This window comes from Buteo buteo, chromosome 24, assembly GCF_964188355.1.
Source record: "Buteo buteo chromosome 24, bButBut1.hap1.1, whole genome shotgun sequence".
Classification (NCBI taxonomy): Eukaryota; Metazoa; Chordata; class Aves; order Accipitriformes; family Accipitridae; genus Buteo; species Buteo buteo.
Window position 1 is genome coordinate 1,645,875 of NC_134194.1, and position 18,513 is coordinate 1,664,387.

The 18,513-nt window shown below is 50.5% G+C and overlaps 1 protein-coding gene across 6 annotated transcripts in view; it reads right to left on the reverse strand.

Moving 5' to 3' along the window:
• Positions 1–18,513, reverse strand: part of ARHGAP26 (Rho GTPase activating protein 26) — a 155,341-nt gene that overhangs the window by 111,108 nt on the left and 25,720 nt on the right. For 5 of the 6 annotated variants that reach the window (XM_075056901.1, XM_075056906.1, XM_075056903.1 and 2 more), the window contains exons 5-10: positions 17,275–17,376; positions 14,289–14,399; positions 13,313–13,417; positions 12,418–12,547; positions 11,927–12,027; positions 7,253–7,347 (exon numbers count right to left, since the gene is read on the reverse strand). In XM_075056901.1, the coding sequence (XP_074913002.1) occupies positions 7,253–7,347; positions 11,927–12,027; positions 12,418–12,547; positions 13,313–13,417; positions 14,289–14,399; positions 17,275–17,376 (644 nt within the window). The remainder of the gene's footprint in view (positions 1–7,252; positions 7,348–11,926; positions 12,028–12,417; positions 12,548–13,312; positions 13,418–14,288; positions 14,400–17,274; positions 17,377–18,513) is intronic. The other variant, XM_075056902.1, reaches the window with a different exon arrangement.

Genomic DNA, 18,513 nt, shown 5'->3' on the forward strand with positions numbered 1-18,513 from the left:
ATAAAGGATTAACCCTTCTCCCTAACTACGCTCCCCATGCAACCAACCCAACAGTTGGCTTTCGGCACACACACAGCAGCTTAGCGCTGTTTTACCAGCAGAAGCCGTGCATTCAGGCTTGCAACAGTCCCAGGTCCAAGTAAACCAGACATTATATGTTTGATCTCTGCTAATCCCATTGGTGAGTCAGTCAATACTCACCAGCTTAGTGGTTTGGAATTTTACTCATTTTGAAAAGAAGAGGAAACCACTTAACCATCACCCCATTTGAGACACAAAACATTCAACATCCAACACCAAATATTTTCAAAACACTGAACAAAGCTCCTTGTGCAAAGAGATTCAAGAGTAGTCCCTGGTAACTGAGGAGCTGCAGTGGCACTGGCTACAGGCTGACAGCAAATCCTTCCCTCACGGCAGGAGCAGGCTTTTCCTTGGGTGACCAGAGGTCTCAGCTGCACCCCCTTCCAGCCAGGGCTTAAGTCTGACCTTAAGGCAAGCTGCTGCTCAAGGCACAGATATCCCAGGCAGAAAGCCCTGGGAAGGCTCTAGCTCAACTAGGGAGACACAGGAAAAGGAAATACTGGGATTTCTGTCTCTTTAGTCGAGACATTAAACCAAAGAAATTTAAACCATTCATTCACGGTAAATTTGACACTGGACTCCCAGCGAAGCAACGAGGTCCTAGGGAGACAATACTGGTATCTGGCATGCCAGGTTCCCTCATGCGCAGGGCAAAAAGGTGATAACATGAAAATGTTTGTTCTGCCTTTGAGCAGATAACAACTCTTTGGGCTTCACTTCAAAGTCAAACTTATTTAACAGCATGAGGGGAGGGGCTGTGAAACTGAATTAAAAACCTATTTACATTGCAAATAGCTCTGCATTTCCTCCCACAGTGTTCATTTGCCAAGGCACCCATTGCACCACTTTCCTGAGCAGAGCTATCCTCCTAGTTGTGATAAATTTAAAATGCACCCCACACATTACGCCTCATTCACTATTTATTTGGATGATGCCCACAGGGTACCACGTGCTTAATAGTCAGGTAGTATGGCTGGCGCTGAAACAGCGTCCTACTAATGCTATCAACATGCAGCCGTGTGCGACTCACTGTCTGCAGCCAGCCTCATTTTCACAGGGTTTCCTTGAAGATCAACGATTTCCAAAAGTGTGCTCATTCGATTACAGGTATCTCAATTATTCAGCGTAGAGCCTGAGACAAGGAAGGCCCTTCTCTGACTTCCTCTCCCAAAAGATAAACAAAACAGATCTGTCTTTGTTCCCTCACCTAACACACAAATGATCCTGAATACTGGAGCTTAGCTAGATTTTGCTGTTGGGTGGCTCATATCCCCTCCCAAAGCCTGATGTGGCATGCACACGGACACACGCTGGAGGAGCCTCCTTTACCCTGGTGGGTCTGCCCACCCGAGCCAGCCCCGAGACTGTCGCATTGGGACAGCAGGACGCCCTCCTGGATCCGACAGGTAAGATGCACAAACATGAACTGTTGTGGCAAACAAGATAAAGGACCTGCTCATTCATTACTAGATGCTGCATCATACATTTCAACCTCCAGGCACCAAAAACCTTTGCCTTCTTCTGGGATGCAAGGTGGGGAATAGGACATTTTGTGATCAGAAGGAATCTATTTCTAAACTGAGTGGATGCAGGAGCATGAGACCAGAGTAGAACATGGTAAACACTTTGCAAGAAAGTATATTTTCAATATGCTACAATCTAAAAACTAAAGATATTTTTCCATACGAGACCATACAGGAAATTTGAATTTTCTCAATATCTCAGCTTTTGTGAAAAACAGCCTGGTTTTAAGGAGCTATGACTAAGCACGCAGAGAAAATTAGAAAGTCCAATAGCTTTTCCTTCTTCCAGAAAAACAAACAAATAATGAAAGCAATACAAACAGATAAGAACTTTCAACTCCTGTAGCAGCTTATCATACCGAGACGATCTAAACTGCTAATGAAAAAACACGAAAGTGGATTAATAACAGGGTCTCAAGGGCTGAGCGGAGTTGAACGCACAGAGAAGGTTGCAGTCCCGGTCTGAGCAGAGCAGTGTACCCACACACTGCTGGCACCCCAGGCAGGACCCCACAGTTGTGGGGTGCTGGTCCAGGCACCAGCACCCAGACGTGGCCCCAAAAAGAAGATGAGGAAAGATGTAAATAAGGGCGAGACTTTGTTCCTGAATTCAGAAGGACTCACTGTCAATGTAAAGCTTAAAGCACTGTCAGTACAACCACCGCCAGCACGCTCCACAGGGGCAGGGACCAAGGTGGGTCTCCGTGGCTGCCAAGGGGTGAATGAGCTTCATCTGCTCGCTGCCAGCGCGCCTGTGAAAACCCCATGAATCGCTTTGTTTAAAAGGTCACTGGAAAGGCGACACCAGCAGAGGAACAAGTACAAGTTGTATTGCACGTGCTGTCCAAAGCACCGGCGAGAACCGCTGGCCGGCCACTGGGAACACCGGCAGAGGTGGGGTGGCCGCCCGGCCCCGGCGCTGGGAAGCCAGGAGCGTGCCCCGCCGCAGTCAGGGTGGCACTTGGAAAGAAATACGCAGATCTGTAAAGTGTGTACCCAGAGCAAGGCCAACGACCTACCTACTGAAAACCATCTGGTCAGGGAAATGCTTGGGCAGGTGCATCGCAGCTCACCCGCCCCGATGCCAACCATTGCGTAGCCCGACCGAGCGCGGTGCCAGCCACCTTGGGGGCACGCAGGCGGTAGCCCAGGGGAACAGCATTAAGTGCAGAGTTTACTGCCTTTAGGAACAGCTAAGACACCAAAACCCCCAAATTTTGAATACCTCCTGTTCCCATAAAAGCCGATTGGTATTAGAAGCACTTCGCTTCTGGCCCAGAGCAATGACCTACATTATCCTAAATTACAAAGCCTTTGTCATCAGCCAAACGAGATACTCCTCCTCCTAAGGCTCATTTTGTAAGACACTGGCTGTCATCCCTGTTTACCTTGTTTACAAAACTGATTTAATGCATAGAGACTACAAATAAGTTTAGTCAGAAAAAAAGAGCATTAACAGTAAAGCACAGTATCCATCACACTGGGAATGTATTTCAGTCAGACACTGGAACACCATTCTGGGGCTAATTTTGCTGTAACAAAGCAATAAAATATACCTAACTTCCCACATTGAAAATCAGAACTATTTGCAAATGCAGTGTCAGGGATTTCTTAGACCTCTCACAAACACCTGTACCACAGCTTTTCAGTCTTCAGCATTGGGAACTTCAGCATCTCCTTATCAGACAACAAGAAAAGGAAGAAATGTTGTAACGACAGATCAGGCTTAAGATTTTCAGCTCAGTAGTGCTGAATCATCCTTACAGGAGAAAAACCAAAATTTTTTCCCCCCTAACAAGCAACAGCTTCTCTGGGTGTTATTAAAAAAGCTCCAAGCCTGCACCCCATGTTGCATGTATACCAGTTTCCCAAAATGCAACACTGACAACAAGCCCATTTCTGTGCTGATGAACATAACCGGGGAAGAACCAGCCGCGGCTGCCACCTCTAGGCTGTACAGCAAACCAGGTGCTGGACGATGAACCCCTCGCTCCTGTGTCTGTGTCAGCACCACAACACCGGGATTACACTGCATCCTACAACACCGTGCAAGTTAGTAGGGACAGAGCCTGAAAAGCTACGCAAATTTTATGGTGATAGGAGATAAAAAGACTTGAGTAGAAAGTGAAATTTCCTCGTATGTACTTATATGCGTGTGTGGCTGTTAGCATGGGATTTGATACACAAGCAAACTATAACTACATATGGGTTTTATACTGCCAGCTCCAGCAGGAGACAGAGGAATAACCCTGGCCCCAAGCACCACCGGTGCTCCTTCCTCCTCCTACCCCAGTTAGCAAGATGGACACAACTTGTCAGGCCATAATAAAACAAACTGGTAACTAAACCACTCTGTGCACAAAGAACTAAGGCTCTAGGAAGGCCTGGGAAGAAAGTGGACTTCACATTGCCCCCATGGCACCAAGGCACACAAGTAACTCACTGAAAGCCACAGAGCAACACTGCAGTGGAGCACGGGCTACCTGCACCCACCGCAGAGCCCCACGCGGACACCGGCTTGCAGGTGCCTTTGCAAGGTTGTTAAGTGTAATCTGCTGCAGCAGTAAGAGATGTTTTGGACACAAATGTTGGGAGGCAGCGACGGGTCACATATCGAGCACTGCTGGAGGCATCAGTGGGCTTTGTACATTGCACAGTCACAGGTTTCAACCCAGAGCCCGTGGATCCCTAGTGAGTGACACTGCTCCGGAGGGGTCCGCAGCAGACAGCCCAGAAAAGGCAACCAAACACCAACAGGATGCGTATCTGGGAAGATACAGAGAGAACACACAAACTGAAATCTGCCAAAACCCACAGCAGCAAGCAATGCCCCTTGCTCTAGCTGAGGAAGGCACACATGCATCCCAGTGTATTCTCAGTCCACACGTACTTCAGAAGGGACAATCCAATTTAACTGTCCATAGGAAGCAAGCGATGTGTACAGAAAAATCTTCCTGCTTTCTTAATCCACCTATTTCCAAGCTAACCTTTTGAAAGGCAGTTTCAAACTTCAGGAGTGCACTCCAGTGGCATTATTCACCCTTACCTCTGAACAACACAAATGCACGTGGTTTTCTCAGTATCACAGTGTTCTCCTGGGCTGGCTTAACAAAAGGTGACTGCATGAACCTATCAAGTTATGAGATACTTGACTCTTGCAGGACATTGGCTACAAGTCTAATTCTCATTTAGAAGTTGCATACAGAAAACAAAGGGGAAAACTGCTGTAAGTCAAAACACAGTACATATGTGAGACAGAGAAGCATCTTGGGGATGTTTTTCTTAATCATATCCAGACTTCCTGCATGGGGCTGAAGAACAAGACATCAAGTTTCTGACTTCTCTATTAGTAGAAACAATAAACAAACACAAAACAAAAAGCCACCCCCCACCCCCCACAAAAAAACCAGCCCGAGACAAAAAGCCCACTACACAAACCAGCCTTCTCCATTCTGCGAAAACAGACACAGACACTGCTCCAGTTAGCCTTTGGTTAAAGGTATCCTATCATTTGTGGTCAGCAGGCTTGGGTGGAGAGTGTGGGCTGAAGTTTTTGCCTGTGCTTGGGTCCTTAAGCCAGAGATTATCTCCTCCAGCACGAAATGGAAAGCAATGCCTCCAAAGGCATTATCTTCCTGCTGCCCAAGCCTGGCTGAGCTCCCGACCAGCAGGCACAGATATTCCTCCCCGTGGTGCCCAGGTGAGCCCCAGCACCTCTGGCTCCAACCAGGCACCTCTGCACAAGGAGCTCCAGGTCGCCCATGGTCCCCAGGGCCATGCAGCAAAGCCAGGACAGACTCCGGCAGGACGGCTGCAGGGTGGCATCCACATGCTGCCAATCCCTGATAATCCTGGGCTGGCGAGGAAACCATTCCTCGATACACACCGCTTTGTAAAACAGGCCAAATCACAAGTGCCAGCCAAGGTAAAGGTGATCTCCAGCAAACCCTGGCCATTGACAGCATCACCTGAAGCCCTGATGGTGCCAAATCTCCCAATACTCAGCATGGCTATCCCAGTCAGGGGGAGACAGGGTGGGCACATCACACTCTCTTTTGGCCATGGCAAAACCTGTTGCCTGCTCTTCCTCTTAGCTTAACTATTTTGGAAATAACCCTTATTTTAGACAACTGATGACAAATTCTGATACCAAAAATAAGCAGAGTTGCCTGTATATTGGGGGGAAAACCAGCCTTTTATTTCATGTTTTCTGCTCTTGCTGTCCTCTTGGGCAGAGGCAAACTCTTGCAGCAGGAACGTGTACGTGAAATGAGCAATTTCTCAGGTTTCCCCGCCTTTGCCGCTCCCCTGCCATTATTTACATTTAGTAGGCATATTTCTGGAGTAGCTCTTGATCCCATGCCTAGCAGGCTCCAGACATCAAGGAAAGGTTCAGCTGCCTCTGAACACGCTGCAGAAGAAAACTATTGTGGTGGCTGGCTTCTCCTCCTCCCAGTTTTATTTTGATTTTCACATTAAAAAAAAATATCCTCAAGGCATAGGAAAAAAATCCCCTTGTCAGCAAAAATACTGCAGCTTTCTGGAGGAAAACACAGCTACGGAGAGCGGGAGGCAGCCCCGGGGTTATCTTATCCCTCAGCCAACACAGGCAGAGCTCCATCACCCCAACCCCTCCCTGCCTTGGGCTGGCAGCGAGAGGGGCTGGCAGCAAAACTCTGCAGAAGCATAGGCTGGGCAGGGGAAGGTACTGCAGGTTATTCCAGCGTTATTCAACACCTTGGGTTTTGACAAACTCGGGTTTTCCCGAGACCTCGTGGGCATTCCTGCAGTGGCCAGGGGAGGGGAGGACAGCTGGAACATGAACAGGCACACAACTGGGAGGGCACAGACATTCAGTGACTCTGGAGTGAGCTTTTGTAAGCCATGTAAACTTCCTGCAGCAAGGAAGATATGAGGCAGTGACTAATACCGCTTGGAATAGCAACCCCAGCCTGGTTTTCCTGTTTATATATGCAAGCCTTGCGTGATGCTAATTAGATATGATAACAGGCTCTCATTCTTAGGCACTATAGATTGAATCCACACATACATCTGGTTCAGCTGCTACGCGATAAATCACATCAGAAACCATTTTACTCCTTCAGGAAAAAGAAGTGAACGTAAAGTGCCCGGAGGTGCAAGCCGGACTTCCATTATCGCCCATCCATAGTGCACCAGCAACAGCCACTCTCCAGCATAAAAGCTGAAGTTATTCCAACACATACCAAATGCTGGAAAGAGGCATCATATCCCTGCCAAAACACCCACAGAGCATCTTTTCCATACTTGCAATCATTTACCTTACGTCGCCAAAGATTGCAGAAGTACTAAAACACCATTAAAGTTTGAGAGACTTGAGTAAACTCGACAGCTTGTAAACCGAAGCACTAACTGAACGTATCGAGAGCACCTGGCTAGAAGCACTAGGGAGAAGTGTGTTTCCATGGACTAATGCTTTCCATGCACAGAGGGTATGACTAAAGGAGAAGAAAAACACAGAAACTGCACAAGAACTACCCAGGAAAGCCAAGTACAGATGAGTGCAACCTTTCCCTATGCATGGCTAGTGCAACCCCCAGCGTGCGCATTCTTTTGGCAACCTGGGCTGCAAGTACGCTGAGGCTGCAAAGCCCCTTGGTACTCACCGATCAACAGCTTCCACATCAAAGCAAAACCTCTTCTCAATCGAGTCGGTTTTCCGCCGTGTGCAAGATTTGAGGATAACAGCTTCGTCTTCTCCCTGAGAAGAGATAAAATCGCAGATAAGGCCGAGAACAATCAACCAACCGTGTGCCTGTCCCCAGCACCCACTGCGCTTTCAATGAACGTGTTCCAACCTGGGGGGATTTGGCAATATCAGCCTGCTAGAAATATATATTTATATATCTGACATAAGGACTTGTCTTTTCACCCTTGCAAACATGTTTAGTCCAAAACCTTTCACAACGAAACTTCCTTTCAGAATGCACACGATTAAATTTGTGCATTAAGCATCACGCGACCCACGCTTCAGGCAGGCAGGGAGTGTTGGACCACGACTTTTGGGCAAAGTCAGCTTTATTTTCCATTGCTGAACAATGCATCATAGACTTGGCTGTCAATTTTCACTCCAGGCTGCATTTTTGGCAGCATTCTGCACACGAGAACTCTTAACGGGAGCAAACACGTCTTAAAATGTTTATTATATAACAAAGCAACAACAAAACCATTCTCCCATCCAGGCATCTGCATCCAAGTTGTACTGGATTTCCACATGCCAAGCAGCGATCCAGCAGGATCCGCGTGCACTGCTGTCCTCTGCTGGAGGAAATCCCTGCTCAGTCCCTGCCAGCACAGACATTGCTCCTTCTGCAATTTTTAAAATCCATTGATGACTCAACAGAAAATGAATTCTGAACAAGTTCCTGGAGATGGCCACTTTTCTGTGCTCTCTGTGCTGTTCTTGATGACACCTTGGCTGACCACCCTGTTCCCTGACATCACCATTTTTCCAGGAAACATATTTAGAAACATAGAATCACAGAATCATTTAGGTTGGAAAGGACCTTAAGATCATCAAGTCCAACCATTAACCTAACACTGCCAGGTCCACCACTCAGCCATGTCCCTAAGTGCCACATCTGCACGTCTTTTAAATACCTCCAGGGATGGTGACTCAACCACTTCCCTGGGCAGCCTGTTCCAAAGCCTGACAACCCTTTGGGTGAAGAAATTTCTCCTAATATCCAACCTAAACTTCCCCTGGTGCAACCTGAAGCCATTTCCTCTCGTCCTATTGCTTGATGCTTGGGAGAAGAGACCGACCCCCACCTCGCTACACCCTCCTTTCAGGTAGTTGTAGAGAGCGATGAGGTCTCCCCTCAGCCTCCTTTTCTCCAGGCTGAACAACCCCAGCTCCCTCAGCTGCTCCTCATCAGACTTGTGCTCCAGACCCTTCACCAGCTCCGTTGCCCTTCTCTGGACACGCTCCAGCACCTCCATGTCTTTCCTGTCGTGAGGGGCCCAAAACTGAACACAGGACTCGAGGTGTCACCTCACCAGCGCCGAGTACAGGGGGACAATCACTGCCCTAGTCCTGCCGGCCACGCTATTTCTGATAGAGGCCAGGATGCCGTTGGCCTTCTTGGCCACCTGGGCACACCACTGGCTCACATTCAACCGGCTGTCAACCAGCACCCCCAGGTCCTTTTCCAGCCACTCTTCCCCAAGCCTGTAGCGCTGTGTGGGGTTGTTGTGACCCAAGTGCAGGGCCCGGCACCGAGCCTTGTTGAACCTCATACAATTGGCCTCGGCCCATTGATCCACCCTGTCCAGATCCCTCCGTAGAGCCTTCCTGCCCTCCAGCAGACCAACACTCTCGCCCAACTTGATGTCAGCTGCAAACTTACCAAGAGTCCACTCGATCCCCTCAACTAAATCATTGATAAAGATATTAAACAGAACTGTCCCCAGTACTGAGCCCTGGGGAACACCACTTGTGACTGGATGCCAACTGGATTTAACTCCATTCACCACCACTCTTTGGGCCCAGCCATCCAGCCAGGTTTTTACTCAGGGAAGAGTACACTCATCCAAGCCATGAGCAGCCAGTTTCCCCAGGAGAATGCTGTGGGAAAGAGTGTCAAAGACTTTACTAAAGTCCAGGTAGACAACATCCACAGCCTTTCCCTCATCCACTAAGTGGGTCACCTTGTCACAGAAGGAGATCAGGTTGGTCAAGCAGGACCTGCCTTTCATAAACCCATGCTGACTGGGCCTGATCGCCTGGTTGTCCTCTACGTGCTGTGTGATGGCACTCAAGAAGATCTGCTCCATGACCTTCCCTGGCACCAAGGTCAGACTGACCAGCCTGTAGTTCCCTGGATCTTCCTTCCCGTCCTTCTTGTAGATGGGAGTCGCATTTGCTAACCTCCAGTCAGCTGGGACCTCCCCAATTAGCCAGAACTGCTGATAAATGATTGAAAGTGGCTTGGTGAGCACTTCTGCCGGCTCTCTCAGTACCCTGGGGTGGATCCCATCTGGCCCCACAGACGTGTGTGTGTCTCAGGGGTGTAGCAGGTCGCTAACCATTTCCCCTTGGATTATGGGGACTCATTCTGTTCCCCATCCCTGTCTTCCAGCTGAGGGGGCTGGGTACCCGGAGAACAACTGGTCTTACTATTAAAGACTGAGGCAAAGAAGGCATTAAGTACCTCAGCCTTTTCCTCATCCTTCGTCACTATGTTTCCCCCCGCATCCAATAAAGGATGGAGATTCTCCTTAGCCCTCCTTTTGTTGATAATGTATTTACAGAAACATTTTTTATTGTCTTTTACGGCAATAGCTAGATGAAGTTCTAGCTGGGCTTTGGCCCTTCTTATTTTCTCCCTGCATAACCTCATGACATCCTTGTAGTCCTCCTGAGCTGCCTGCCCCTTCTTCCAAAGGTCATAAACTCTTCTTTCCCTGAGTTCCAGCCAAAGCTCTCTGTTCAGTCAGGCCAGTCTTCTTCCCCACCGGCTCGTCTTTCAGCACATGGGGACAGCCTGCTCCTGCGCCTTTACGATTTCCTTCTTGAAGCACGTCCAGCCTTCCTGGACCCAGAAGAGACCTGAGAAGACAGACCTCAGAGAGCTCCCTGCAGGGCTTCTCCCTGGGGTTCAGCAGAGGTTACCTGCACCCACTTCTCCCCAGCGTGGCCCGCTGCTGGCACGAGGCTGCTCCCAAGCTGCCGAACTCCCCGCCCGGTATTCATGGAATGCCCCCGCTTCAAACCCACTAATATCCGGTTCCAGCCACGGCCCGAGGCACCTTCACGAGTGTGTCACCACGCACAGCGTCCTTTGTGACCCACGAGCGCTGGGTCCTCCTGCAGCACCGACATCGTCTGTCGCTTGGCACCTGCTCCGGCTGGACCCCAAAATATCGGCAGTGCGGCCACAAGCCCCCAGGCTGCTCCGCACTCTGACGTCTGTGCTGGTCATTGCTGATAGAGTCTGCAGCTCTGGTAGTGCTGCCCCAGCATAGGTAGCGTTTCATGCCAGGATCGTGCAAGGCACGAGACCCTGGGCGAGCAGCCCCGCTGGCGCAGTGGCTGCCGCAGCACACTGGAGCAGGGCTTCTGCCCTGCACAAGAAGGGCTCACGGTTGTGCCAGCAGTGGCCGTGCCCCGGGGTGCAGGGGAAGCCGTAAAATGGGAAGAGACCACATGAAACACAGCGCAGCCGCTGATGATTACAGGGCTGGGATATTTTAATGCCGAGGTATAATGAAGATGCTCCGAGGCAAGAGGAAATTAATTTTAAAAGCTGCCCTCCCCACAGATGACTCCCTTTGCCAGCACGGAGCTGTGCGGCAGCCTGTCCAGCTGCCTGAGGTGCTCCCCTGCAAGGGGATAATGTTTGCCAACCGCCCCAGCCGGGAACACTCTGGGGGAGTCTATTGTTCCTTCTGTATAAAGGAGCAAAGCCAGTCCCAGCTACAGCTGGGCTTATGCTGCCCCAGGAGCAGTGGGGCACATGGTGTGCGCTTGCCCCCCACACCCCACATCCACTGTTCCCCTGCTCCTCCACACCCCCTCGGGGCCAAAGAGAGCTCCAGGCTCTCCGGTGGCTCTGTCTAAACCAAAACAATTTCACTGGCCAAGTCACAGGCATTGGGAAAGAAGCTAAATAATGAACAGGTTCTCTCCTCCAGGCCTTGGAGCAGGAACTAGGGACTGGGGAGCAGGCACCCACGGAGCTGGAGCACGGTGGGTGCACGTGGCACGACCCCACTCCGCTCCCAGCCCTGACCACCACCTCCACCCATGGAAACACCCGCAGCCTCTCAGGGCACGGCGCAGATGCGCGACCCACTAAGTGCCCAACATCTCCAGGAAGAGCAAGAGTGGAACCAAAGATGCCGCTGCACATGCTTCAACTTTTAAAGGTCTCTCCTTTCACAAACAGAAATAAGTAAATAAAGGACAGACGTAAAAGCAAGAGGCAAAAGGCCCAGTCTCAGCCCAGAAGCAGCTGGAATATGGAGCTGGAGCACAAAATAAGGGGCTCTGTCCACTTGGGAAATTGGCTCTGCTCTCAGCACAGCTGACAGTTTCCAAAGATCTGTGGGGTTTGGGGGTTTTCTTATTTATTTTTTTTTAAAAAACAAGGTGCAGAGTTAATTTCCCATGTGGCATCCACTCAGCCTAGAATGAATCTGACCCACTTCACTTGCATTTGTGTCACCTTGCTAAAAATGGTTCCCTTTGAGCACCAGGAGAGCATGCAGCCAGCAGCTCCACAGTGCTCCTCCACAGAGACCCTCAGGACATAGTTCTGCTGCCTGTTGGCACTCACCCCTTTTCCTCCAGATTTCTGGTCAAACGGCACCATCGTGATCCGCTTTGATTCCCTCTGGTACGTGCAGTAATGCTTCACCCAGGAAGTCCCAAAGTGACCTACAAAGCAAATGCAGTTTTTATTCCCAGAACTAGTACAGTTTCAGTAACCTCCCATTAATAACCTGTTATGTTTAACAATCATTTAACATGACAGATTTCTGTACCTACAGTTCTCGTTGGACTTCACAAGTGGATTAAGCATTATTACCCCCCTTTTCTTTAGGGTAAAGACTTTTATCACACACTGGCAGTGATTGTCCCTCCCAGGGAGAACCTGGGTCCTATATTCCCACCTTAATATCCCACCCACTGGGCCAATCCCTCTCTTTCACAGATTTTGTAGCCTGCTGAATTAGCTTTCATGCTCCATGCCCTGATAAACCACCTTCCCCAGGTGCCCGCTCGCCGCATTGCCCTGGCAGGCAGCTCCGCCACCCAGACACCTACGTTTCTCCTGCACGTAGAGATAACCCTCCATCGTGTAAGGGCTGATGTTTTTGTGCTCGTGAGGATTCTCCTTCATCTTCTTCATCAAAGATTCAACCTCTGACCTTGTTCCTTCAAAACGATTTCTTGTCTGCAAATTAAAACAGGATTGCCTTCTCCAATGCATGGACCCAACGTGGCCTCCTCTGCAGCGAGGAGGCACCACGCAGGAGTGGGACCCCAGAGCTGGGTCACCACAGCCCATGTGGGAAATGGGACCGGGGAGCCCACTGCCAGCCACAGGACAGGTTTTATTCCTGGGCCTGGATTTAAGCTAAGAGAAAAATACTATCACAATTGGCAAGTTGTTTGTATTACCAGTTCTGTGAAAAAGTTGTTTCAAAAGAATGAAACCAGTCTGCATCCTTGGGAGAAAAACTAATTTTATAACAAGAGAGGAAAGCAAAGCTGCAATGCCAACATGCCAAAACCCCGCGCACACATCCAACGTGCGGGCAGCACGCACGCTGGCCACAGCCACAGCCAGCAGAAGGGCTCCGCTCCACAGTCCACAGACTGGGACAGCAAAAAGTGCTGCACTTCCCAGGATGAACAGTGCTTTGAAACACTTGCAAAATGGTTTGAAACACTCACTAAAATCACAGGGCACGCAACGACGTCTGCCCGCTGGCTGGGGAAGCTGGGCCTCTGTGTTTGGCTGTAGGGAATGAACTACCATGTAGGCTGTGTATATGATGTAGTGTCATTTATAAAAAAGAATTTGCTTTCAACAACACAGTCAAAGCCTTTGCTTGATGGCATACAGAAAAAAGGAGAATAAAACCTTTATTAAAATATATCAACAGCCACGGCGACGGACACATGGCACAGTGGCACAGGCACATGGCACACTTACATTCTGGATGCTGATTGTCAGCTCTGTCTTGAAATCGCTGAAGTCCTTTGCAAGCTCGTAGCCATGGTGGTAGAAAGTGAAAAGCCCCTGCAGAAAGGCCAGCAGCTGCATTGGGGTAAAACGAATCAAGACAGTCAGTAAAGACCCACAGCTACTTTCAGAGCAACCGCTGCCGAGGGGAAGCATCCCTGCAACTCCCCGGGGTGGAGGGGCTTGCTGGCAGTCCCTAGGAAGATGCCCTGTTCCTCATTTCATTTTCAAAACCTCCTCTAAATGGACCCCAAAGCTGAGTCTGTGCTTCCTTCCCCTAAAGCCAAGGCAAGCCCCCACCCCAGGACCCCTGCCAGCTCTGTCCCCTCTCCCTGCATCACCCAAGCCCCGGGGTCACTGAGAGCAGAGCCGGGAAGTGTCGGGCAAAGCAGGCAGCACGCTGCTGTTCCCCGCGTTGTGCCTCTCCTGACTCTGAGTTACTCTTCGGTCAGCAGGAATTACCTTTGCAAAAAGCTGCAGGGGTTTGGCACTTCCCAGAGGAGCTTTAAAGGACTTAGCACTTGAGCAAAGGTAAATCTTAGAAAACTTTTTTTTTCCTACTTCTGTCACTTGTGCACTCTTTTTCCCTTCTGAACATTAGTTACAGTTCTTTCTCCCCCCCCCCAAGCCTATTTTTCTTTTAATTGCCAGTAGGCCTCTCAGTCCAGCCCACCATGACAGAGACACCTGCACAGTAAATATGAAATGTTTCCAGCACACACACACACGTGGCTGCCAAGCTAACGGCTGCGTGCACCAAGGCTCACACGGGTGCCTTCTCCCCTCAAATCTCCCTCTGAGAGAGGGGCTGCAAGGTGAGGCTGGAGCCCCCCAGCCATCCCACTGCAGGGATGCCCCACGCTGCAGCCCAGCTCTCCACGAGCCCCAGCTTCTCCATGCAAACCCCCATTTTTTGCAGGCTGAGGCGGTTTGAGTGCTCACTTACAGGCTCCACGAACTCAAACATCTTCCTCTCCTGGACCTCTTGCACCTTGAAGACATACTCCAGGGAGACTTCGTAGAAATGCTGCCGAACCAGGTCCACCTGGCTGTCTGCCTGCAAGCGCCGGGGAGATTAAAGAGGAAATACGAAGTTACTACTGACCAGGAGCACTTGGCCTTGCGACCAGAGGACATCTGGGTCTAATGGGAACGTGTCCATGCAGAACAAATTCAGCTTCAGACCCCAGTCCAGGGCTGGACAGATGGCACAGCTCTTTCATCAGCTGAAAAATGACTCACATTCTCACCTCCCTGACAGCTGTGTAGAAAAGCACGCTGAGAAGCTTGAAAAATGAGAAGTAGCTGCATACTTGACAATAAAAGGCAATTCTCTGCTTTCTGGAAAGCACCGCAACGGGAGACTGCCTGGAGTGTCCCGGGACCGAACCAGGCAGTACACGTGCCCCACCACCCTCTTCAGCAAGCGTGTTGCTCTGGTGGATCAGCAGATAGCAAATCCCCTCTGCTTTGCAGCTAAAGCCCAAGGGAGCAAAACCAGGGATATGCCCCGATGCCAGTGCGTAAAAATAACCTTGTCACGCACGCAGAGCGGAGCCACTGCACTGAAAGTGGGGTGAGGGACATGGGTATCCCTGGCACACGTCACTTGCAAAAGTAGCAGCAACACTTTGCATAGAGCAACCTGGGATGTCATCGATGCCGGTGGTGCCCATGGGGAGGTTGGTGTGGGTGACCCACCATCTCTCTGACCTCAGCGCCAGTAAACTCAGCTGGGCAAAGAGCCTCACCCCCAGCGCAAACTGCCATCGAGTCATTGCTCAACAGGAGGCAAATTCTTCTGTCCCAGCTAAGGCCGGTGGGGTGCCCTCGCCAGCATGACCCTCGCTGTGCCTGGGGCAGAGCCAGACCTCCAGGGAAGAGAATACACTGTACCACACATCCCCTCAGGGCTGGACATACAGCCGCTCCCTCGCTCTGCAAAACCCAGCTGGCAAATACCCGCTTGCATTTGAACAGCAGCTTACTCCCGATTTTCTGCATGACACGGCCATGAAATGGCCCATTTTCCCCATGACCTACCACCAGCATTTGTGCTGTGTGCCTGTGGTGCACAGGCTGAGGTGTTTAGCAAACTTGAGTTCTGAAAAGCAGAAAATATGATGCAATCTAGTAACTTTGCCAGGAGTTAAATGGCAGATTAGACTCCGTCTTATTTAATTGGTCAACAGCCAAAACAGCAGAGAATTCCCATGGTTTCCTCCTCTCCCCTCCTCACTGCAGCAGTTGCACATGTGGCTGCTATCACCCTCCAGATGTAGACAGCAAGAGGAGGTCAGGAAATACAACATACCAAATCTCCCGGACACAAATGCTCTTCTCTTAGGACATCAGAGCATCTAGTGAAGCTTCAGACTGCTCACAAACCGGTGGTGTTAACTTTCCTAAAATGCTACCATCCCATCAGCGCCTTTTCTGCGCGCACATCTGCCATGGCTGCAGCCCTCTGCCCAGAAAGCCCCTTGGCAGGCAGGGACCACGGCAGGCAGCCCCAGGGGAGGCGCTGGATGGAGCGAGCACTCCCATGCCCAACTGGATGCCACATCCACGTTTCACAACCTACACGCTGGACTGCTCTTTCAAAAGCATCCCCCTCCTTGGTGGGGCTTGAGCCACCAAAATCAGTATATGCTTCTTAGTGCCCCAGGGGAAAAGGCTCCAACACCTGAACTTGGGAGCTGGCTCCTGCTGGCTCCAGCTTCCTCCTGCCTTCGCAGCAAAAGCCGAAGTCAACGTTTGGGGTGGAAAATGCCAGCAGATGGCACCAGCAGCCAGCGCTGCTCAACATGCACTAGCAGCCGCATCCCACACCGCATCCTGCACACAGCCACCGCCTGCATCCCGCACAGCACCCCACTGCCTTGCTGCCCTGGGCTCCCAGATAGACCTGCAGGGCCATAGTCTGTCCAGAGCATGGGACCACACCTCTAAAAGTCACTGCTGCAACCTGACAGCCACAAGTGGTTCCTTTCCTCCCCAGAAAGAAATCCTTCCATTCCTGTGTCTCACAACAGTATTTCAAACACAAACTAAGACAGAGGTTTAAAGGGTTATTTAAAAGCCATGAGGATGGGACTCTCCATCTTCTGGGACGTATGGTTTCTTCCACATGGTAAGTTATTTACAAACCCAGAACATCTATGCAAGGACAAAGCTGGCTCACAGGCACATCAACCCTGATTCTTACCCCTCCTCAACCCTGATTTGGTGGAAGATGATTATTTGTGCCACAGATGCATCTGCTCCCTTGAGTCCCCAATTCTGCTGGGCACCGCACCACCACCTGAGCTATCCCAGTGAAGGAGCCACCACCCGTGCCCACCAGTTCCCCCAGAAGTGGCTCAGTGACACACCAGCATCATGCCCAAAAGCAAGGACATGCATCCTGCAGGGATCAGCCCAGCTCTGGGCCAGTGCAGGGAATTCCAAACTTGGAAGAAGTCTTTGAAAACTCAGTGTACTCATCCAGTAAGAGCATTTGGCACAGCAGCTAACTACAACCCGAGTCAGTAATAGGCTCTTAAAGCACTTTAAAAGCACTAAGCCTGATCACTCCTCCCATGAAGCCCAAAAGCCAGCGCAGCCACTTTCAGCAAAGGGAACTAGACATCCATGATTTGTGCTGGCAGAAGGGAAGCCTGCAGCAGAACCAGTTCCTTTCTGTTGCACTCTTTAATTATAAACTCTCTCTCCTTTTTGATGGCTATCCATTTTGGGATCTCTCTGATTCACTCACCAAAACAGCTCCATCCGTTTTGATTAGAGGAAGAGGGGAAAACCCGCCACCCACAGCCAGAATGAGGAAAAAGATGAGCTTACAGCCAGGAGAACCAATGCTATAAGCTGCATAAAGCATTCAAAAAGCTCACCACAGTTACTGCTGGACATGGAAAACCAGAGGTTGCTCTCACCTCCTGAAGCTGGGATTCTTTCTTCTTAGAAGACAAGTTTAAGTGCTTTTCTAGGACACCACAATACTTCTCCGTCTCCTTGTCGTATTTCTTTTTGGCATCCTACAAAACAGAACAAAGAGTGTGATGCTGAACACAATGGCATTGGAGCAGCCGTGAGGATCCACAGCATCCCTACGGCATTGGGCAGGACCGCAAGTCCCGGGCGGGAGCTAACCCCCTTCTGCACAGCACGAGATGGGACCAAGGCCAAGGGACATCAGCTGGAAGCAGGCGAAGCTGCTTTTATCCGTGACCATCGGGCAGCTAGAGGAAAGCAGCTTACACTGCCAAAATCCAAGACTCAGGGGAGCCCCTCCTCTATTCCCAGGGCCCAAGGCTCGGCAAAACATCCAGATCCAGGGCTGGTCCAAAGACAACACAGTGAGAAAAGTGCTTGCTAACCAGCTAACCAGCACATCGTCACAATTTCACAACCCCATCCCCTGCTGTCCCTTGCAAGGGCTTATCCTATGCGTCACTCAGGATGATGACAAAGTAATTTGGCTGTTTGTGGCAGGAGCATTAAAGTAGGATGTCAACCTTAACTATTCTTTCGCACCTCTCATCCCAGTCTCGCCACCCCAACACGCCAGTATGAAATCCACCACTGACACCTGCTAATAACCTGCTCCTTTCTGAAGGACCCCCTTTTGTCTTTCTTTTTTTTAGCTGCATGAACCAGGACAGCCTGGCCGGGCCGGGCTGGGCTGCACTGCCGTGACGCTGCAGCTCCCATGCCAGCGGGGAGCTGGGCACACCGCTGCCATGCAAACACAGCCCCGCCGGGCTGGCATGTGCTTCTTGCAGGCAGCAGCAGGTTGTTATAACAACAGGAGAGCCGCAGACAGTGGTTTTAATTTCAGAACAAAGGCAGGAAAGAAAGGGGGGGCCAGGCTGTCTCACTGCCGCCCTCAGCCACACCAGTGCTTCCCTGGGCTCACCCGTCCTGCCAGAAGCCATCCAAATTCCCGTGCAGTCACCCAGCGACACACCGGGGGTGGGGAGCACAGACTGGGGAGCTCAGGCGACTGGGAACCCCTCTAAGAAAATGCTAATTCTTGCTTGGAGTAAGAAAAAAATTATTCACTTCAGCTGGCATGTGATTTTTGGCCCTTGGCATGTTACTTGGTTGTGGGTAAACTCAGAAGACCGAGGCACTTTCCCGGGAGCTGGATGGTCCCCGTGTGCATCCTGCAG